The following is a 22745-nucleotide window of genomic DNA, read 5'->3' on the forward strand; positions in this document are numbered from 1 at the left end:
TCTTTCTCAAGAATAAAGTCATAATTGTGTGAGAATAAAGTGGTAATATTAAAAAAGTCACAATATTACGAGGAAAATAATAGGTTGCAGCTGATCGTCTGACTTTATTCTCATGACATTATGACTTTATTCTTGAAAGACTTCAGTTTGGCCCTAATACTCAAAACAAACACCTTTATTTTGAAATCATGTAAAATATCATCACAAATGTTACTGCGATATCATGATGGAATGATGTGATTTTAAGTTTATATCGATGACCCCGTCTGAACAGGTGTGTTTTTCCCACACAGTTGGACTTTTCTTCACATGAGCGCCCCCTACTGACCAGGTTTGAAGCTCACGTGGCCCCCAGGTCATTTGACTTTGAGACCCCTGATTTACAGCATGTGCCGTAAGAGAAGGACACTCTATATGTTAGATACAGCATTAATCACTATTATTGAGCTTAAAAATAATCATAATAAAACTTTTGTCATGACAAAATCAGAGTGGACCAGGCTGCTTAATCCTAATTTCACGAATTAGCTGTCCCCAACCAAAAAAAAAAATGGATTGTAAGCCATATTTCTTTTAATTAAGTGCAGCTCCAATCAACTTGCATGGCTTTCTCACCAGTTAGACTTCTCTCATCCCACTTAAAGCTTTCACTGTCACCCGCTTTGCTGTCAATTTTCACTCTTTTGCTATATGAGCTCATGAATATTGTTTTTTTGTAGTACATGGGAGAGCACAGCATATTATTATACTGTAAGTATTGAAGCTATAATTTATCTCCAGCAGATGCCAAGCATGTGGCAGCTCACAGCCCATAACTTCAGAGCAATGCCATCATCCTGACCTGCTCTGCACGCCTCTGTGCTGGCACAGTCCCTGGAAGGCAAAAAGAGGACAAGAAAATTGGAATTCTCTGTGATTAACTGTGGTCTGCGTGGGTTTAACTTGACACTGACTGACTGAAATGATTCTGACTGAAGTGGAATGACCTAGTCTGGTTTTAACTGTGTTCACACTGACTTGTAGTGTCCTCCAGTGAGCAGCTGGCTTTCGGGGGTGATGACGCAGTAGACGGTGGTGTAGGCTCCCTCTGCTGGGGTCTTCAGCAGCCAACTGAACCTCTTCAACACGTCCACAAGAGGGCGCCGTATGTGCCTGGTCAAATTAGTGTTGACCACACCGGGGTCCACAGAGTAAGTCGTCACACCGAAGACTGGAGGGAAAAGTTTGGATGAAGAAACAGGACAGAAGTTCTTATAGGGCGGATGTATCATGATTATTGTTATGTGTGTACATTTGTATATATATATAAATCATATAATATTACATATGAGTTGTTATATATTCAATACATTATTATTACCCATGAATTTTCAAATGTACTATTTTTCAATTATGATGTCAAATTTTAGTCATTTACTTGCATTCCTGAACAGAAAAAAATAGTTTTAGTGGTTGAATGTTATGCTTTAATTTCATAATATAAATTTCTGACTTCCAATGTGGGTATAAAAACGTGAATTCAGTGTGTTTTTAATAAATGACAATAATGTTTTTAGTTTGAAACTAGTTTTTGAAATATTTGACAGGTGGTCTAATAAAAGTGTTCAGCACTGTATATATATTTATGATTTTATAATCAAATGACGATTAAGAAAAGTGTGGTCAGGTGATAGTTAGTTCTTTAAGATGACTGCATTTTATACAAATATGATTCTCTGTGCTCCGTTTGTCTGATTATCTGATTTTTAATGCACAGAAAGAGACAAGAAGACAAACATTGTCCACAACACAGTTTCTGCTCCTCACCTTCTGTCCTCTTGGCCAACTCTCTGGTGAAAAGGACAGAGGCCAGCTTGCTCTGTGCATAGGCCCTGACCGGGTGATAGTCCTTCTCACCACTCAGGTCATCAAAGTGGATCCTGCCCATGGCGTGAGCTCCCGATGCCACATTGATAACTCGGGAGGGGGCCGAGTGCTTCAGCAAATCCAGTAACAGGAAAGTGAGGAAGAAGTGACCTTCAGAAGGAGACAAGCACAAAATAAAGCACTTGATCCTTCATTCGTCTGACGAAGGATAAAGCTTGATTTTTAGGGTGAAATTAATTGTACAGCCCTCACCCAAGTGATTTACTCCAAACTGCATTTCATATCCGTCCACTGTCAAGTTGTGAGGGCAAATAGCCACACCAGCATTGTTGATCAGGTAGTGAAGAGCCTTTTCAGCTGGAAAACAACAACATCTGTCAAAGGGGTGCATGTCATTGTATGTAAAATGAATAATAAACCTTGGAAGCTCAGGATTACAGGTTAGGGTCAGGGCAAGGATTAGACCCCTAGTAGGGTTAGGGTAATGGGCTATAGGGAATGCATTATGTCTATGAGTGTCCTCATTACAAATGCTGCACAAGTGTGTGTGTGTGCGCGTGCATGTCACCCACTGTCATAGACATTCTCGACAAACTGGCAGATTGACTTGGTGTCGGCCAGATCCAGGTGCCGTGTGACGACCTTTGCGTCCTCCACCTCTCTTATAATGTCCCGAGCAGCTTGTTCTCCTTTGGCCATGTCTCTGCATGCCAAAATCACCCGGGCACCTGAACAGAGATTAGCACATTATATTAATGGTGAGCGTGCTTACATGTACGTACACGCACAGTGAAACCAGATCCAGACGAAGCTGAGCTCACCTTTTAAACGTGTATCTTTGTCTAAGCTTTAATCTGTCAGCACATGCACTCTTGTGTGGATTAACGACTTTAGCAGTTATTAGTTATTAGTTCAATGTTATCTGCACATATATCATACTGGGGTGGGAAAAAAACCAGTCTCATAATTCATTGCTCATTATAGCGTCTTTATAAGTGCTTGCCTCTGCTGGCCAGGTCTTTAGCCGTCTCTTTTCCAATGCCAGAGTTTGCCCCCGTGACTATGGCTGTCTTTCCCTCCAGAGACACGTCTGAGGACCACTTGGGGGTTAACAGAGACCTAAGGAATGAAGTTTGAACATATATGAATATATAAACAAATCTGAATTGACTGACCTTCCAATAATAACAGGCAAAACAGTGAAGGTCACACATTTCAGTCCTCATATAAGGTTAAAGGTCACAGCAATGCCGACTAAACTGAAACACCAAACTGCACTTTTTATTTGTTCTTAAATCAGGTATTAAGAAGAAGTATTAACGTTGTTAAGAGCTACAGATACAGAGATACTGGTGAGTAAGGGTTGTCATACCTGATTGCTTGCATTTCTGCAGTCGGTGACTTAAAACTCTGTATTTCGTCAATGTTGCATCAAGACTCCCGTCCAGAGAAATGAAACGCAGAACAAAAAATAAGAGAGAGGGAGAGGGGAGACAGAGAATGACAGTCTTATTTTCTGTGAAATGTCTTTTAGTGAAGTGGAAATTCATAATTGCATACAAATCGTCCTCTGTTGCAAGGGTTTGGTTCGACAAATCGATTGAGACAAAATTGCGTTGCGGTTCTCGCAGAGCGAGCACATGACATGTGATGCAGCCTTTCGATAAGCCAAAGGGAAATTTTGTGCATTTTGTGCAGTTTGATAATGCCTATGATTGTATCTGAAGTGTTTTTAATAAGACTGGAAGCTCGAGTTTCACAAGCAAAAATCATCATCAAACTATATTATAATATTAGTGATAACAGACACAGATAAAAAAATTTTTTAGCAGGTGTGATTCTCTGTTCAGCGGATTCTGCAGCTGAAGTTTGAAACCTGGTCGCACAGGTGAGGCGACTGTAATTTCAGCATTTAACCACCGTGGATTTCCTGGTGCTTTCCACAGGAAGGTCTCACTTATTACCGACTGAATGCATGAGGATGTTATTTTAATTACTAGTTTGAGCAATAGTGTCACTTGACTGTGTGTGATTCTTCACAGGAAAGGTGAACCTGGTCATTGAACATTCATTACACACCTCTCTTATTTTATTATCTTTTGTTTTTCGTTGCTTTGTTTCACATATCTGTGGCGTTAATGAGTTGCAAGTTTTAGTTATTATAAAGTTTTAATAAAACTACAGGTTTTTTTGGAGGGGGTGGGACAGCAGACTTTAAAAGACTTTTTAGTTGGGCTTTATTTTTACTTTGTTTTAGTTTATTATTTTCTGCTGCTTTATTATTAGGATTTTTTAATCTAGAAATCTACCTCTGTGAGATTATGTTTCCACAGCTGCTTTTATGGAGATGACTGATTCTGTCTGATTCTGTCATACTGGTGATTGAGAATGTGTGTATGAATCGTATAAACCTAAGGGCGTGAGGACATTTTAGTAAAGTGTGGATATTTTAGGGTCTGGTCCTCATGTTCCTTAAAAGGGCTTATAGAGGGTTAAGACCAGGTCTTAGGGTTACGGTCAGGCATTTAGTTGGGATGGCTAAGGTTGGGGTAAGGGGCTGGGGAATGCATTATGTCTATGAGTGTCCTCACTACGAATGCTGGTATTCCTTATGTTGTGGGGACCTAAATTTGTTTACACGGTCACATTATGGGGACTTGTTTTCCTTATGGGGACAAAAAAAGTCCTCATCACATAAATGACTGAATACCAAGGTTTCATGTGTGTAAATAAATATTGTTTGATAAAGACTGGTTGACTTAGGTCTGGTATAAAATAAAAATGTTACAACAGAGACCTTACCTTGTCTCACATTATTTTGATGCTCGTATGTAATTATAATAATTATACTTTACATACAAGCATCATATACATCCACTCAACTTTGAGATTTGTCATCATTGGTGTGCTAACTGGCAGTTACCAGTAGGGGGTGGACTGTAGCAACAAGCAGTGGAACACAACCCCACACACACACACACACACTCACACAGTCAATGGCTTACCATAACCTTAACCTAACCACAATTAAACTCTTAGCCCTCATTAGAACCAGGTTTTAGGACTAGTGGTCCTGACAAGGTCATGTTTTTAGGCCAGAAAAAGCTTAAAAATATAACAAACACACACATGGAAAGTTGGAAAAGCAAGAACTCAAATCATTTAAAGAAACAGTCAAGTTGTGTGTTTGCCATCCAGGCAAATCTCATGTAAACCATGTGAAAGTTAGTCATTACTTCCTGTTTTCACACCCTAAGAGAAGATGCACACACACACACACACGCATATATATATATAAACACACTCCTGCTGACCCAAACCAGGTCTAAATGAGTGCTGCCAGCTCCTCTCATGTGGTCTCTCTGTGACGCTAGTTGGTCTGATGGCTAGATTAGTTTTTCCTCACAGCTGCTCAACATCGCCAAGCCCCGATGAAAGGCCGCCTGCCTTCCTCCCCGTCTGTCAGCGCGGGGACAAAGACAAAGAGACTTCGCCACATGTGTAATTAGCATTTGCTTCACAAAGATTATAGATCATCTCGGGGAGATAAATGACTCATTGGTTGTAATTTGTCGAACCCCAGAATAGGAAAGTTGAGAGAGAGAGAAGCCACAGAGAGTGGGATGGCAGCCATCCCGGAAAGGGTTAGATGCAAAACACATTTTAATTTCAATCAAAAAAATATTCTTTCAGTCATTCATTGCAACGCGTCTGATTGATATGTACATAATTACTGTAAGGATGCATACATCAAATGAGCTCAGAATCAAACGGTCCCTTTCCTAGAAAGGGAGGCTCTAACTAACACATCCACAAATCAAATGAGAGGAAGCAACAAAAGGAATATTCATTCTTATTTCACAAAATATATCATGCTGGTTTTTCTTTTGAAGTGTACATAAGCGTCGATCACATTCAAATCTGACAGATCACATAAACTATCTACTTTAAGTAAACTGGCTGCTGAAATTCAATTATTTTTTCTTCATCAAGGCTTGCACAGGAAAACATAATGAAACAAAACAAACCAGTAATAAAATAGCTTATCAAATGCACAGCATTTTTCTTAAGACACAAACTGCACCTGAGGTGCAATAATAAGATGAGAGTACAAAAAAAAGATAAACAGGATAAACAAGCGTTGTACCAGAATTAGATGTGTCTCTGTACTACAGACTGTAAAATAGCTTTTATTAGATCCTGCAAATGTAAAAAAATATGGAAAAATCACTCCCTTAAAAAAAACAAAAACTTTAATCTGACTCTGCCAGATCATAATTTAGCCATTAAATTAAATTAAACTTCTCCCTTAAAATATTTACTTTCATGGCAGTCTAATATTCTACGTGGTGGATATTGAGTTAGGTAGGGAAACTATCCAAACTATCCAAAAGTCAATTTCACACTGGTTAGTCACTGGAGTCAGACGACTGCAGTGCAGGCTATTTAATATTAAAAAGGTGGGAAATAGTAAATGTACCAAGTCTTTTGTGTCAAGGCCCACCTACAGTTTCCACACAGGCATAAAAACAGGATGTTCTTCCAGTCAGAACTCTAATTTCACATCCAATTCCCAACAAAATTTCCCATCACCGTCTGGAATGAAGGGAGTTTCCATTTGAAAAAGGCCTGCAGCTTTCCGATGAAAAGTGAAAAAAGGCCTGGTAGAGATGCCCAAGGTGACTGTTTTCCGTCTGAAGTCTGGAGTGGGACGAGTTATTGAAGATTACAATTTAATAAAATGATGAACATGGATTGATATTTTCACATTAGGGTTAAAAATCCTCCTTGGTCAGCAGACTGATCAGATTTTATTCGAATCAACCGCAATCTTCCTTCTTAGTCATTAAAAGCTGGTGTGTTTTGAAAAATAAGTTTTCTGGTTTTATTGGGAGCTACAATATATATATACATATATACTTATATATAAAAAATACAGCCACAGGTCACTCTTCACTTCCCCATCGGCCGCTCCTCCATCATCTCATGGACCGGCAGTGTCTCATCTAGTACTGTGGTGTGGGACGTGGAATCCCCTCGTGACCTCGGGTTGCCCCGGAAAACCGGAGCGGCCTCACTGGCCTCTTCCTGGACTGGGCTTCCGAAGGCATCGTCCGGCCCTGTTCCTTCGCTGCCTACGGACGTCTGGCTGACGTAGACGACAATGACATCGCCGCTGAAGTTCATCACCTGACCGCTGGAGATGAAGGTGGTGTTGTGGTTCCCCAACACCTGACCTAATCAGGAAAAAGAGATAAAAAAAAAAAAAACTTATTATGCTGCTACTTTTACCTGTTTTTATTAGTAGTAAGTGTTGTTGTGTGACTGTTCTATTATACTGCAAAGTGAAAACTAACTAAATGTAAATATTCAAGGGTGAGGAATTTAATTTAGGGATAATACTTACATTTATGTACATTTCCCTTGAATTTCGTTGAACACAAATTACCACACTTCCTGCTTCTAATGTGCATCAGTGACAAAAACAGGGGTATGAATCAACATCCCCACTTCCCTCTCTGGTATAGAAAATAGCACTTTTTTGGGGAAATGTGTAGAAATATGAACGTATATATATATATATATATATGTATAGTGTCGTTGTGTAAAATGCCGTCTTTAAATTCTCCTTTGACACACTAAACTTCATGACATTTATGAAAGAGGCGGACTAAGTCTTAGCTAACCTCGCATGACAAATGGATCGTGGGTGTGATGACCACGCACGCTGACCACAGCGTCATAGACATATGCCATATCATGTCCTTGTTGCCATATTTGTTCCAGAATGTCCAGAACATTTTAGTGTGAGAAAGCTCAAGACCTCTCAAAACAAAAGCTTTAGGGTTTTACAGACATGGCTGAGAACTCGCTGTTCAACTTTTTATAACCTTTACTTCATCCAGCGACACGTTCCTCTAAGTGAATCATCTGCACAATCTCCTCATGTCCATGTATGGCTCACATATGAATTCGAGCCAGTCAGGTAAATTAAGAAATAAACTGTCCCTTTTTTTATTGTTTTGCAAGACACCTTTCATCACATTAAGCCTCTGGTTCCTATTTTATCCAGTCGCCTGTCTGACTTTCCAGCAGACAAAATAAGCCGACCCTCCGTGACTCACGGCTCATGTTTCATTTATTCACACATACACACACACACACAATTGCAGTCAATTCAAGCAAACAGGCTTCATTTGGACACACAAAGACAGACAAACTCACAGAGAGAGAGATAGAGAGAGTGTGTCTGTGCTCCCCATTTGAGAGCCTTTCCCGGAAAAGCAGTCTGAGAGGTCCAGCTTCAAACTATGACATTTCACCACAACTCTGAAAACAAAGCGCCATGGATTCTGCTGGGGTTCTTCTGTTTATCCTTTATTTTTTTTATTTTTTTTAATACCAGGCTGATTTTCCTGGATGCCCAACAACTCAGACAGCGGTAAATGTGAACTCTAGTAGAACCCCCTCGCCTGATGAATCTCCAACTGAACCAAATTTGGAAGCAGTTTTGCCTAAAAAACATCTAGAGTTACTTGGTCTGGTCAGCTGCCAGTGTAATTCCTAGACTTAAAGGATGAATCTGGGTCATTAACATTGCTGATGAGCCTTTAAGCAAACACATAAAACGTCCATAACTTCTATGTTGGAGCCGCTAAACGACCAACAGATGACATTTATATTGCAAACCGGTCAGCCTCTACTGTATGCGTGAGACTTTCAGATGGACAGGTGAAGTTTCTGACCTCATAACCTTTAAATAGCACGAGCGGGAAGCCGCTTTAATCAGCTGCCATTACTGCATGATGGGAAATGGTGTTCAAAACATGTAATTAAAGCGCTCCGTTGTCAGTCACAGTCGTTGAAAATAGTCTTCACAAAGTCTCTGAGTGTGTGTGTGTGTTGAAAGTATTACTCAAGTTGCACACATCTTGCTTCAATTAAAGCTGTGGTCACTTTGCACAACCCTATGGAACTCTGGGTAAACAGGAGCTCTGCGCTGTGAATGCCATCGTTCGCTGACGCGCTCACACACACACACACACACACACACACACACACACACACACTTAACACACTGAAACATACAAATGCATATTTTTATTCTTGCTGCCTGTGTGTGTGTGTGTGTGTGTGTGGTCTCAACTCTTGATACTGGTTTTAATAAAACATATTCTTCAAAGAAAAAGAATCACACAGGCTTCGTATTCTTCTGCTGAATGTGATCCTTTGTTATGAGTTGTGTTCAGCATGCTCACCTAATGATACCCCCAGTTTGAGTGAACCACTTTCCCCCCGATCACACTGTCCTAATAATACTGCTCTTATAATTCACCGTAACCACTCAGTGGCCAGCGCATAAATATGTTTGCCACAGATTTTTAAAGGCCGCTGTGAGAACAATACAAGTTCATAATTGTGACTGTAAAACTTTCCATAGAAACCGACATGAGTTTGAGTTGAATGTTATTCTTGGTGGCTCGTCCCTCCCACTTTGGGGGTAAGGGAACACTCAAATCATGTATGTGTATGACCCTGTGGCAACAGAGCGAAGACTGCCTACACAAACCCAGAACGCATCAAAGAGTCCACCTGGCAAACAACTGTGGTCCCAACGAGCCATTATCCCCATCACGCACAACCACCGCGTGTTCAGTTTACACAGAGATTACTGAGCGGCTATAGCATTCTGGGATTATACTCGCATATATATGAAATCCTGTTATTACATCTGTTTTTATACATATTTTGATTCAGTACTTTTTGAATTTTGATCTGATAATTATGGGATCTGACTTTTTAACCCCACAATATCAAGTACCACGCTGTCATTATGAGATTCATCCATTCATCAACCGCTTTATCCTTCACACAAGGGTTTTTCCGGGGGGGCAACAATCATCACACCTACAGTCAATTAAGAGCGTCTAATTTGCCTCATCCCCAAATCTGCATGTTTTTGGACTGTTGGAGGAAACCAGAGATGATTTTGTGATAGTCAGACAAATATGTGAAAAAATAATAAGAAATGTGATTTCTTTAAAAACATTTCCTTCCTTCCTTCCTTTAAATCTCTAACTTTGTCTTAGTCGGTAAACTTCTTGAAGTTAGAATGGCTCAATACCACTTTAACTGAATCTGAGGTAGTAGCAGTTATGTTTTTCACTTTGAAATAAAAAATACTTTACTCATTATGTCCCTTTGTTGACCTAAAAGTGCATAAAAACAAAGAGGTGCACTGTAGTAGCCGTCAAGGTTGTTTTTCTTTAAAAATTTCAAATAAATGATGTTTGTCATATTTAACCCAGGTGCAACTCAAAGGTTAGCAACAGCATTAGTTTCCCTAAGTTAAGATAAATATTTGCACGCACGAGCCGGCCAGTGCTACTGTAGGAATTTATGTCGGAATATTTGAGGGACAGTGAAAAGTGAAAAGTTAACAACTTACCTGTTAATAAGACATTGAGCTGATGTATTTGTGTTTAGGGAAGCATTTACATCATATTTAGGGTAAACAAATCACATCAGATTTCTTTGCAGATATCCAATCCAGTCATTTTGGCCAGCTCATTCTTATTTTTGAACCTACCTGAGGTAAGCGTTGGTTCATCCAGTTGACTATGGAGGCTCTCGGGTGAACAGTCAAGTTCTGAATCCCCAGAAGAAAGCTTGTTTCCACTACTGTCCTCCCAGCAAAGTCCCTGGCCTCGCTCTGGTCCAGACGCCTCAGGTGGCTTGTCCAGGTAGAGATCTCCAACAGACGAGGAGGAGGAGGTCATCAAGGGACTGACCGAGGACATCACAGACGTTGTACTAGTCTCTGACGAGTTTGTCCTCGTCAGTATGTATAATTCCTCCTGTTTTACAAGCGACCTGTCAATCACGTGAGGTTTGAACTCCGGTGGCACCAGAGCCTGAGACACAGGCAGGCAGAGTTCAGGAAGTGGAGTGGATGGAGGGACTCCAGACGAGGTGTGGACGAGTGGAGAAGAAAGAGAGACAAAAGATGCAGCACCTGTTTCACTCTTGCACAAAACTATCTTCTGTTTAGGTCCATCACCCTCACTCTTCTCTCCATCTCCTTCCCGCTCTCCATCCAGACCTCGACATGAGCAGTTTGCTAGAGTCCCAGGACTGACCGCCTGGCTGCAGTCCTCATTCTCCCCGACCTCCAGAGGCTCACGAATGGAAATCACACACACGCAGGAACCTACAATAAGAGGAGACACACTCACAACCTCCTCCTCCTCTTCTTCCGACACCTCTTCTGGTTCTCCAGAGCCTTCGCTCTGATCCTCTGTCACCGCCTCCTTCATATTTGCTTCCGTCTCCGTCCTATCTGCTGTAAACGGCAGCGAGACCTTGACTTCAGGTACAGATGTGAGGAACGTGCACGGTGGGTCGTCTGTTGGGTTGTGAGGTGCTTGGCAGATGAGCTTGGTCGTCTCACACGGTGCACACTTGGGGCCTCCGCTGTGGTATAGAGGGGCCAAGGTCTCCTAGAAGGAAAGAAGAATTGTCACTTTCTGCATGCATTTTAAACATTTCCCAAATCCTATGTTCACAAGTAAGTACTGTTTGTTTTTTTTATATTTTCACAGATAGAACATGTGGCTGACTTGATGGCAGGTGAAAACACTCATTTATTGTAAAGGTAACCCATCATTTCTTCCACTATTTTAAACGTTTCACGTGTTACAAGTGGCATCAACATTTTCCAAGGTCCTAAAATTGATTTAATTGAAGCATTACCTGCTGTATTCTTGTCCTCTTCAGATTCTGAACACACGATCGCAGATTCACTAAACAAAGAGGCAACACACTGCACATCACAATACTACAAGAAAGAAAACATCAGTCGTATGGAGAACTTTGAGCTGTAACTCACCAGAGAGTAATTTCAGTTTGTCCTTGTAGCAGAAGAGGAGCAGGATGAGGAGACACAGAACAGTGATGACTGACAGAACCGAAACTATGACCCACGAGGAAGCTGCGCCTGTGAGAAAGGCAACTTCAGAGCTCTCGTTTCTACATTTACTGTCAGTTTACTGCTCAGTAGAATCAAGTCTGTTTGTTTGTTTTTTTTTTCAAAAAACGTGGAGCAGCAGGACTCGATTGCTTTGATTGATTTCTGCAGATGTGAAACTTTGCTTGAAAGTGTGGCACGTGTTTCACGTTACTCACCAGACACATGTGGTCCACACACTGCATCAGCCTGAGCGCTGCCTGGATGAGTCTCAGTCCTGCCCTCAGCCTTACAGCTGGAAGAGCAGGGAAAAAAATCGGATTAAATAGGAAAACCTACATGGGGAAATGTGTTATTGATTCAGATTGTTTTATTCTTTTATTCCCCCCCAAACACAGTGCATCACCAAGCTTCCAACCTCCCACTCGAGATAGATTTGTCTCCGTCTGTCTGTCAATCATCATCATCATCATCGTTGTCAACAGATCTGGACAGCGGTGGAAGCTGGTGTGTGGCTTGTGGTCTGCGTGTTTGTGTGTACTGATTTTTTGTTACTTATATAAGGAACCTTTCTGGTATGACACAATGACTTCTTCAGGGCCAGAGAGCCTCATGGGGACCAAAGCCTGGTCCTAATAAGGCAGGACCCCGATTCTGAGGCTCCGGTGACACATTTTGAATGTAATATACATGTCAACTATTCCAAAGGGGCAAAAAATCAAACAGCACTCTGTGGTTCTTTATCATTAATCCACTGCAATGAAATATTCTCCCTGGCTGCACAGAAATGTGAGTGTGTGTGTGTGTGTGTGTGTGTGTCCACGCTTACCTCGTCCATGGTCTGCACTGTTCGACGTTGTTGTCGGCAGAGAAAAAGCCTTTCTTGCACGCGACACAGATCTTCCTTCCATTGGTGGATTCTGAAACAAACGGCAAATACATACATATCACAGTATGTATTTGTACATTGTGTACGCTGTGTCACTGTGTGGCACTGTGGACGTGACTTGTGATTGTGTGTCTCACCAGGATCGACCTCGAGTCCGTACCCAGCACTGCAGATGGGTATCCTCTCACAGTACTCACAGTTGATGGGGTAGCATTGCAGGTGAGGGAGGCAGCGACACGGTTCCTCTGCAACTGGATTCTCAGGCCGCTCCGTAAATCCCTTAACTAGGAGTCAAAGCGAGTGGGAGAGTGTTTTAGAGCAAAGTTAGGTCCAAAACCGTTTTGTGCTGTGTCTAAAACTGCACTGCATAAACTGAATCTGTGCTTGCTGCTTCTGTTTAGTTTGGAACTGTAGTTTTGAGATAAACAACTCCAAAGTAATTACAGATAATTCGTTTTTTTATTCCAGTTTTAGTTTCCCTCACAGAGATGTTATTCTTTTCCTTGGCCAAGATAAAAGTGTATATATGTATATTTATGCATTCTAATTGATGCATAAGCCCATGTGACACTTTCCTGGATAATTATTTTTATCAATTCTAACATCAACAATTACAGACTGGAACATTCTCTGTGGTGATCAGAGAAAATCTCGTTAAAGTCGACTCTCAAATTTCACTACGACAATAAATACTTAAGGCCGCTTTCATGGTTATTTTTTAAACCCACAAAGAAGAAGACGTCGGTACTGACTTGGATCGCAGAACTTCTGCTGAAGACAGCGATCCTCTTCAGTCAAGCCGGGTTGGTATTCGCCACGATTACATTTAATACATTTCGTCTGGTGGAAATCAGTGCAGTGGGTGAGCACACGTAAGCCTGAGAGGAAAAATGGAAAGAAAGAGACGTTAGGGAGGGAAAATAAAGACGATTGTATCAACAAGAAAAACTCTGTTAAACTCTGTTTGAAGCTGTTTTTCTCTTTTAGACTAGATTAGTGGGTATGTGATGTAAATGGAAATGTGTGTCTGTAAGACAAGAAGTCGAAGTGCCATTTATTCAATGATTGGCATCAGCCGGCTATAATTTCATTAAACGTGCTTATTTTCATGTTCTCAGAAACTTGATCTTGCTCAGAAACCGAGTTTTTTTCCATATGAATGTTTTTGATCAGCTGTTTTATGTGTTTAACATTTAGGTTATACATGATTTCTATTTAAAATAGAAAAGTTCACCGCGGTGCAGACAGACATGACAAATGGGGACACAGACAATAAGTGGTATAAGTTGTTAATCAGCAAATGTGTATGCAATTTTCTGCATCATATGTTAAGCTCTGATTTCTAGAGAGTGTGTGTGTGTGTGTGTGTGTGTGTGTGTTTGTGTGAGTGATCTCTTTCTACACTTGTGTTGACAATAAAATGTCATTGTTAAGACGTTCAGTTTTCAGGGTTTTGAGGTTCAGGCTGGTTTTTGAGTGAAGTTTAGGTCAGGGTTAGTGTAGTAAGTGTAGTTAGTGTATTATTCTTACCTGGCCCACACTTCTTGCAGCACCTGGAGTCTTTAATGTAATGACTTTCATCACACTTGACAGGTTTGGAGATCACATCCGTCCATCCCACATCTGTATTGCTGATCCTCTGATGGTCGCGGGGGGAGCGGGAGCCAGGCTTCGAGATCACATCCTTAAAAAAAAACAAACATGTCAAATATTAAAAATAGGCTTTCTGTTGTTTTGTAAGTTTAGCTTTTAATATGACAGTGTGTTCTTTCTGCAAACAAAAAATAACCCAGTTTGATTTTACTGAACCATTATTTTCCCTTGATAAACGCCACGCTTCACTGCGTCTCCCCTCTTCACTCTTTATTCACATGAGATATTTTGAGATGTCAGTGAGTAATGAGAGGAAGAGGACGATGGTTAGAACATTTCCAAGACACAACCAGGAATTCTTTCCACAATGTCAGAAGCACTTGACCGCAGCAGCGTTCAGCCTCCAAACCAACAAACTGAAACCCTATAACACCCAGACTCACAAAGAGAACCAAACGGAATTAAATGCAATCATCTCTAATTGGACTTGAATTAATAAACAATGGACTGCAGATGCTTTCCCGCTCCACATTAGTGAGATATTAAAATGTAATTCATGTAATTATCAGCTTAGTCAACTGGCCCATTACATAAATACAACAAAGAGAATGAAATGTGGGATTTAAAAAGGATCTCATGGGTGTGACACTTCTGAAAAATCAGTCGTCCTGCTTTATTTTTACCATAAATAAAGCAATAAAGTCTTTTTTGCCATGATTCATCAGTGAAATCCACAGCATTAGCACGGAGCACCAGAGTTCTTGTTACAGTGAAACATCTGGGAACTCTAGTAAAAAAGAAAAAGGTCCACAAAGGTAAAACCAAGCACACATACACAGTGTACCCACCCACCAGCCGCCCTCACCACACTGCTGAATTAGAGAATCTGGCTGTTGTGACAGAAACTATGCCAAAGCCACAGTGTCTATATAAATGTAGAAAAACACAACCTATAGACCAGACTGTGCTCTGACCTTTTTCACATTCAGCACTTCTCAACGTTTATTTTTCCCATGAAATTATACACCTTTTTTGTCCTATAGTAATTTGTACACTGGAGAAAAATTGGTGCTGCAGCAACATTCAGCAGAAACAACTTCCTTTCTGTCATTATAGCAACTGGAACTTTCTTTCCTATGATGTATCTGTGTGTCTGCGACTTACGATGCATATAGAAATGCCCTGTCCTCTTGGTGTAGTATCATATTCATGCATTAGTATGATAAAAAAAAAAAAATCAACAATCCAACAATCCATGGGAGCAAATCAAAAAGAGAAATATATGGATACTGTTCTATTCAAACAGCCTTCTCTTGCTTTCACACACCTCCACGGCAAAAATCTGTCGAGTATGGGCGTCTGTCTGCTCGGCCTCGGGCAAAAACAGCAACAACATGAACACGAGCAAGCGTTTAATTACCTCCCACTCAGTGTCTCACACATCAGCCAGTCTTTGTTTTATAATCTTACCAGAGAAATAATGAAGCTCATGGCTCCGACCGCAGCTCTAATGAGGACCATGTGCTGCAGTAAACAGATGTGACAGAGGTAGGGAAAGGTTCCCATAACTATAATGTTCATGTCTCGGAGTGGATTAGATGGATTAGATCAGATTAGATTAGATAGATCGATGAAGACACATCTGCAGAGACATTGTTGGTCAGTCAACAAGACTGAGCCAGAGCACACAAGAACCCGAAAGAATGCTGCGAGCTGTGTTTTCGCTCCGGCCACATCTAAACATTGGGTCTCAGCTAACATGGGCCAAGATGTTTTCACACACTAAACACAGGAAGAAGAAAGGAGCTGATCCACCCTATATGATTATAGGTTATCACAACGCTAAAGATAGGACGTCCACCTCAAAGTTGACACGGTACGGGCAGAAATATACAGTTAGGTTTGAATGTGTGTGAAGCAAAAATTGTAAAAAATAAAAATGGGGTTAAATACGGTACATTTGCATTGAATGGAAAAATACACAAGCATTGCAAGTGCTGCCCTGCCCCCGTGGTGAGGATTTTCTGATTACCCTTCCCTGTCTTTCTTTTATCTTCCTTCAAAAATCCTTCACCATCCGTGTGATCCTATCGAGCAGGGGTGCGATACAGAGTGCATTCCTTCTGCCGTCAGCGCACAAGAGAATTTGCATAACGGCCACAGCAGCCACTGGCAACGAGCCTAAAGAAGCACAGTGTGACTTTTAGGCCTCTGTGTTTCAGGCAGTCGTGATAAGGTGCCGTAAAAAAAAGAAAAAATGAAGCATATTGCACAACACCCTGAACCTTTGAAGTTCCACCTGCTCAAATACAATAAAATTTTGATCTCAAATCCTATGTATATATATATTTATTGCACAATTTTTACAATATGCACAATTACAACTGACTTCATAATCATGAAATAAATCCTCCAGTCTGCGGTAATTGATTCAGGGAAATTGACAGCGCTTAATAAAAAAAAGTGAGTCAAAGCAAAGGTTTAAAGACAATTACAATTTCTCCTCTCTTCAAACAAAGGTCTATTGTTTTCAAGAACAAATACCTAATAAATCACTTGAACTCCAGCCCCAATCAAGTTTGGAGCTGCAGGCCTGAGGCAGCGTTGTGTTATCGCTCAGGCCACAGTAGACATAACACGACCACTGATGGAAGTTTAAAGGTAAATATTGAGAAGGAAAGAGGTAGAGAGGGGTTGTTGATGGGTGGATGACAGAAGGATGGAAGAGTGCATGACTGGATGACGGTGAGTCTTAAGTACAGGAGCCCCATAGGTACAGAACGTTTTATTATCATATATTGACTTTTAAGCTCTGGCATCTTGAAGTAATCCTGTATTGCTCAATCAGACAGTTTGAAAAGAATTTGATCTGCTTTGGATGAAGCAGTCGAAAAACCAAAGAAATGAAGGGGAATTCATTGGGGATATGGTGAGTCAGTAATGGCAAGACCATGGTGAGAACAAACCAAAGCCAAGGGTTTGCAGTGTCACCTTCAAAACGAACACGGAATAATCCTGTGCCTCGTTTTGCACACTGACTCATTTTTCCGTGCATAATATCTGTGTTTGCTCACTCTCCTTACCACTGCTTTTAAGTGAAAAACCCTTTTTTCCCCCGTGCCTTTACCTCTCTGCATCACTCACACAAGCATGCACGCACACACACACACACACACTGGTGAAACAGAGGGAGAAAAACAGGGAAGAATGAGGATCTGTTCCAGTCAAAGTCGTAAGCCTGGCTGACAGTAAAACACAAACACACACACGTTTTTGTACAGCGATCACAGTGAGTACACTCACTGAAATGCAACCTTAACCAGCACTAACTAAATGCAAAACCCCAATCCTTAGACTAAACCTAATTCTAACCCTAAAACCAGGTCTTAATCCATAAAAAGGGGACAGAATGTCGTCTGTTTTTTTAGTCCACACAAAGATATATACATTCCATATAGTTGGACAAACAAAGCCTTAACCCTAACCCTTAATCTTTACTAAACTTAATCACAGTTTCCTATGAGGTTCTGTCTCATTGAGGACTACTGTGTCAATGCCAGACGAGGTCCTAAAGAGGTAACCAATGCAAGCACACAAACATTAACACACACACACACACACAGACACAGATCTGGTGCCCAGCAGTCCCACCACTCCAACCACATCTTGTAAACTTCTCCACCTGGACGAAGTTAGCTGGTTGGACTAAACAACAACATGGACATCAACTTGTCATTGGACATTCACTCGGTTTTCTTTCTTTTCTCGAAATTGTGGCATTGGATCAGCGCTGACATCGAACAGTCTTGTTGTTATTTCAATTATCCATGCCTTTGAGCAATATGGCACTGACACACTGCCGCCCTAGACCACTGCCAACAGCAGCGCAGCGAAATGTCATGCAGGCACAAAGTTGCGGTTCTATCTTGTGTGGGAAATGCAGCCAGCGGCTTCATCCCTGGATCCCTGCAGCACCGTTATTGTTGCGCGCAACTCATGAGCCATTTGGCACACGCGCTGGTCCCCCCCCGTCTGTGCCGGGACTGTGTTTTGGTGGTGGAGGGAGAAGAGCCTCTTGTGGCCAGCGGCGTTTTTGCAGTGAGTGCAGGAGAGGTGGCCGCGACCCAAACCCAACAGTTTCCAGTCAATGTCCCGGCATAAAAATGCAACCATCCTCCACACTTCCCTTCATTCCACCTCAGAGCAGATGATACAAATCATCTCGTGTTTTGTTTTACATTTTAACGGCCATCTACTCTAGAAAAACACACCATCATCAAGTAAAACTCGCACCTTTCTTTCTTCTTTTTTTTGCTTTGCCATATATTTAAAAAAAGTAAACAACCGATTGCAAGTTTAGGAGAATATATCTGTATGTGTTCTTTTTTTTTTTTTTTTAGAGTAAAACATTCTCTACTTTTGATTTCAGGGAAATAAAAACAAGTTTCAGTCGCAGAAGTGTGTGTTTTACCTGTGCGTAAAAGGTGACGAGCGCACACGTTATCCAGCCTCGGAATATCCAGCTTGTAGAAAAGGTCAGTCTCATTTCTGCTGGATGAAGGTGATGATGACCAGCTCCTGCTGAGACAAACTTGACAAACTTTTTCAGACAAGAAAATAACTGAACGCTGAGATCAGGGGGGAAAAAACAGTTCTGGGCGCACTTAATCACTTCTGCTTGCGCGGAAAGTCGTGGCGGAGCCTCCACAGCGTCTCATGGGGCATTGTTGCGCCCTCATTCCCGGTTAGTTCAGCAACAGTTCCCACCTCTGCTCTGCTCTCATCTTCTTCCCTCTGCTTTCACCCACGCTTTGTGAGAGAGGGTGGATGCATGCAGCAGCTTGTAAAAGTAGAGTGAGAGGCTGAGGGAGGGTGGGAACTCCTCCCACCACCTTGTCATACTTCATGTCAAGAAAAAAATAAATACTCTCAACACTTCAGGGTAAGCAGTGAAGTCTATTTGTGAGTGAATGAATGAATGAGTGTGTGACAGTTTTAGTTTGTATGATTGCTTTAGGATATTGTTGTGACATAATTGGCATTTTTCACTTCTCCTGTTGCAATTGTAACTCACTGGTGTTTTGTTTCTTTTATGTTATTTTACTTGCACGTTGGGGCTGTTTAGACACTAAATAAACTTCTCTGACTCAGAAACGCTCATGCACTATCGGTGTAGTCAGATAGTATTTTAAATATTTGTCATGTGATCCCTGAGAGGACTGCTTTACAAACGGTGCCATGACCTCACACCACCATAGAATTCAAATGTGACCTCACTCACTGGAGGCAAAGCATGTGGTCACTTTATGAAACATTTCACTTCCTACATGAGCCATTCATCCTGGAACCATGTGGGCTGGTGTGAGTGCAGTTCCTGGAGCATGACTCCTGGAATGGTGTACGTAGAAGAAAAAGAGTGACTGCAAATATGAAATAGTGCAGGTCGTCTACGCAGGTAGAGAGAGGGGGGAAAACACTGCTTATTTCCTTGTAAATTTGCATCGCACACTGAACCCAGCCCACTTTGGCGAGGCAAGAAAGGGGAGGTTTGAGAAAATGGACGATTTGTTCTCTTCAAGGTGACAGTTATGCAAATATTGAATTGCATGTTTAGGCCCGGGACGGATGAAAGACGGTGTGGGTTGGCACAGGAAAGGAAAAGTGATCATGGAAAAAAAGAATGAAGCAATACTCACTTATTGTAGCAGGGGGGGCACACACACACAAACACACCAAGCATGGGGTGAGGCTTCAGTGGAGAGACCAAAAGCTGGTCCTAATGAAGGAAAACCTCATTTGAGAAAAACTGGTTAAGTTTACGGCAAAGATTTGAATTGTGGTTAGGTTAAGGTCAGGGTTAACTGGTAATTAAGTTAGAGATAATGATTTGTTTAGGGCGTTCAGTTCAATGGAAGTGACTGCAGGGTACTAAAAAGAACAGCTGTGCAAACATGTGTGTGTTTGTTTGAGTGACATGTTTGGAAATAAGAATAAAAGGATGTGAGTGAAGGGTTTTTGTCCTGTACTGGGGATTTCTTGTTTGGGTATACTTCTGTTCATGTGTTGTGAGAGGAAACTTGTTATGTACTTCTGAGTGTTCTAATTATTTTTGTTGTAAAATAAATCAATGGTGGAAAGCACACACACACAAACACAATTATGAAAAACATGATCTAGTTTTCAGATAAAAAGCAGCCGATCATTGCATTAAAACAAACGATGAAAGCATACAGTAAAAAAAAAGCATCTTAACAGCAGAGAAAATGGAGGGGAAAAAATGAAAGCTTTGACCTGAGCCTGTCAAGGTAATGGGTTCTGTCCTCCCTCTCTTCATGTTTTTTTTCTGAAAGAAACATGCTGAGGGAAGCTGTTTTGCAGTGGGGCCCCTGTAGCTGTTGCACAGTAGCAATTAAGAGCCAGATGTGACTGTTTTAGCAATAAGAAACCTCAGCTTAACTCTGAACGCACCCAACTACATTCACACTGAGGTCTTTCCTTAAAACTAAATCAAACCAGCAGCGCAGAAAAGCCCTCGTTTAAGGCCAGCGTTAAACGCAGAAGTCACTTTACAGGCGATTAATGACGTATAAAGATAAAGATCCACTATGGACAGACCATGGACAGACGCCATGCTGGTTTACAAGCATCAAGTGACCGGGGTCAGACTGAGCAGCTCTGTACGTTTGTGGGTTGTGTTGCTAAGCATCAATTACAACAATCCCAAGTTCATGGAGTGGGTCTATTCCAGACAGCTCATGGACGCAAAAATGCGTGCACTCACACACCCACACACACACACAAAATAAGCCACCGAATGGTTCACATTAATGTAACACACTCATTACTTGTTCCACAGAAGAAAGCAGCCACAGCCTGTTTTTGGTATTAAGAATTTGGAGGAAGCTTCAAGGGTTAGGCAGGGTCTCCCCAGAACACACTGAAAAGTGCACAGGGCAGAAAAACATGCACATGGTCCTCAGATCCACAGAGAGCAAGCAAGCAGTGGAATAAAAACATTAAAGCCCAGCCACCGTGTTCCGGTGGTTTTCAGACTGGAACTGCAGCGCTTCTGCTTGCTTTGGAAACAGATGTGATGTGTGAATCATCCGAGTCACTGATGTGAGTAAGAGCTGCCAGCTGATGCCATTTACACACACAGAAACAAAATGTCAGGAAAAACACACACTTAAGGCAATACTGCGTGTGTATAGATTCTTATTCAGCCGGGGCAAAGCTCTCAAAAAAGGTGAGATTTGTGAGTACTTCAAGAAATTTTCAAGTCCAGTTGCCACTGATTATACAACATTTGGCAAAAGCAATAATGCTGTTCATCCCACACCCAGTGTTGCAGTCGAGTCCTCAGGGTTCGAGTCACAAAAAAAAGTCAAAATTTGAGTCCTCAGTGTTCGAGTCCAAATCATTAAGGTTGCGTCTGAGTCGGGTTCTAAGTTGGGCTCCAGTGTTCCACTCTGGCACCATTACGGATTTGACATTCAAACAGAAAATCTCTACACAAAGCAGAAATGACGTAGCTGGCAAACAACCGTTTGGCCCATCTTTATCGACTAAAAGGTTTGAATCCTTGTCTCCCAACTCAAATCTGAATGTAGTCAGTGCTCTAGTCTAAGTCCAGGACTCGAGGACAAGACTGCAGACTCCCACGCTGAAAAACAAAGCAAGGGCCCTTATGGTGCACACATGGCCCATGGTTCAGATTTATCTGGCCCTCAATAAAAGTCAAAACTACCCCTAAAATCAATAAACAAGGACAATATTATGAATGGATTATGAATGTTTGTTCCCCCTGCGTGGGAAGATTACAGATCACACTTCATTCGAGCCTGAAAAAGTGAAAATTGGTTGCATATAAAAATGGGTTATATTAGAATTACAGACCTGTTGGTCTAAACATGCCGTCACACTGAAAAAAACAGCCCCATGACACATATGAGGAATCTGTGGCAGCACACGCACACACACACATATCTACAGACAACAACACACAGACACACCCACACACAACACACTCTCTGCAGCTCCACCCCTGACACGGATCAATTATTTGTCCACCTGGCGAGTTATCAGCGACGATGGTTGAATATTAGCCGAAATATGCAAATACTGTCCTTTACCAGTGGGCGTTAACCAACTCGTGTAATGTTCAACCGTGGACCACAAATCTGCCTGACCCATTTCCTTTTTTAAAATGTAGTCCACTAACTTTTGCCAGGATGGTGACAAACCGCAAACACATATTGTGTTGTATGTTTTTCTCCGCTAGAATGCAGCTTATGCTTTTAATTCTTTGAGGAGAAGTGGACATGGTTTTTGACTGAAGTCAGTCGTCATAATTTAAAGATTTAGGCCGAATGTTAACCAAGTCGTAATTTAAGAAAGGCCAGATATCAGACACTGAGAGATAAGTGTAAT

At 41.4% G+C, this 22745-nt stretch overlaps 2 protein-coding genes across 2 annotated transcripts; both read right to left on the bottom strand.

Moving 5' to 3' along the window:
* Window positions 1-195: 195 nt before the first annotated feature.
* On the bottom strand, window positions 196-3369 carry si:dkey-73n8.3 (uncharacterized protein LOC100150965 homolog). Its single transcript, XM_044040345.1, has 7 exons — window positions 3239-3369; window positions 2870-2985; window positions 2439-2594; window positions 2119-2223; window positions 1807-2016; window positions 1018-1210; window positions 196-873 (listed from the first exon to the last, which is right to left on the bottom strand). The coding sequence occupies exons 1-7, from the start codon at window positions 3250-3252 to the stop codon at window positions 771-773; spliced, it is 897 nt and encodes a 298-aa protein (XP_043896280.1). The 5' UTR covers window positions 3253-3369; the 3' UTR covers window positions 196-770.
* Window positions 3370-5511: 2142 nt separating this feature from the next.
* Window positions 5512-19739, bottom strand: tnfrsf11a (tumor necrosis factor receptor superfamily, member 11a, NFKB activator). Its single transcript, XM_044040268.1, has 10 exons — window positions 18787-19739; window positions 14253-14406; window positions 13475-13600; window positions 12860-13006; window positions 12663-12753; window positions 12052-12128; window positions 11756-11863; window positions 11620-11669; window positions 10457-11366; window positions 5512-7103 (listed from the first exon to the last, which is right to left on the bottom strand). The coding sequence occupies exons 1-10, from the start codon at window positions 18859-18861 to the stop codon at window positions 6820-6822; spliced, it is 2022 nt and encodes a 673-aa protein (XP_043896203.1). The 5' UTR covers window positions 18862-19739; the 3' UTR covers window positions 5512-6819.
* Between the last annotated feature and the right edge of the window lie 3006 nt (window positions 19740-22745).

This window comes from Solea senegalensis, linkage group LG1 (assembly GCF_019176455.1).
Source record: "Solea senegalensis isolate Sse05_10M linkage group LG1, IFAPA_SoseM_1, whole genome shotgun sequence".
Classification (NCBI taxonomy): Eukaryota; Metazoa; Chordata; class Actinopteri; order Pleuronectiformes; family Soleidae; genus Solea; species Solea senegalensis.

What these genes read in the sequence shown, in the direction of transcription:
- si:dkey-73n8.3 (XM_044040345.1), bottom strand. An exon ending in GTTGGCCAAGAGGACAGAAG is followed by an intron (nt 1,211 to 1,806) that starts GTGAGGAGCAGA and finishes TTTTCCCTCCAG; the next exon opens with TCTTCGGTGTGACGACTTAC. An exon ending in CTCACTGGAGGACACTACAA is followed by an intron (nt 874 to 1,017) that starts GTCAGTGTGAAC and finishes TTTGCCTTCCAG; the next exon opens with GGACTGTGCCAGCACAGAGG.
- tnfrsf11a (XM_044040268.1), bottom strand. Translation starts at nt 18,861, where the DNA reads ATGAGACTGACCTTTTCTACAAGCTGGATATTCCGAGGCTGGATAACG. An exon ending in CTGCAAGAAGTGTGGGCCAG is followed by an intron (nt 13,601 to 14,252) that starts GTAAGAATAATA and finishes TTTTCCTCTCAG; the next exon opens with GCTTACGTGTGCTCACCCAC. An exon ending in CAGTGCAGACCATGGACGAG is followed by an intron (nt 12,129 to 12,662) that starts GTAAGCGTGGAC and finishes CTGCTCTTCCAG; the next exon opens with CTGTAAGGCTGAGGGCAGGA.